The 296-nt window shown below is 59.1% G+C and overlaps 1 protein-coding gene across 1 annotated transcript in view; it reads left to right on the forward strand.

Annotated features, from left to right (window-relative positions):
- Positions 1 to 296, forward strand: part of EMH_0054660 (uncharacterized protein) — a gene marked incomplete at both ends in the record, with an annotated part of 3,726 nt that overhangs the window by 3,223 nt on the left and 207 nt on the right. The window contains one exon of the mRNA XM_013497141.1: positions 1 to 294. Within this exon, the coding sequence (XP_013352595.1) occupies positions 1 to 294 (294 nt within the window). The remainder of the gene's footprint in view (positions 295 to 296) is intronic.

Here is a 296-nt window from a genome sequence, read left to right on the forward strand (position 1 = left end):
CTTGCTGCTGTCGCTGCTGCTGCGCTGCATGTCTTTGCTGCCGCTCTTCTATTGGAGGCTCTTTGTCTTTGCTTGTCTTCTTGCTTGTGCTGCAACACGAGAAGCAGCAACTGCAGCAACTGCAGCAGCAGCAGCAGCACCAGCAGCTTGTACAGATCCAACGGCAGGCGCCACACAGCAGCAGCAGCAGCAGCAGCAGCAGCAGCACAGGAGAGAGGGATATGCTGCAGCAGCAGCAAACGACCCGCAGCTGCAGCAGCAACTGGCAGCAACGCCGAGACGTCTCCTCGCTGCAG

This window comes from Eimeria mitis, genomic scaffold, assembly GCF_000499745.2.
Source record: "Eimeria mitis Houghton genomic scaffold, Emh_scaff2496, whole genome shotgun sequence".
NCBI lineage: Eukaryota > Apicomplexa > Conoidasida > Eucoccidiorida > Eimeriidae > Eimeria > Eimeria mitis.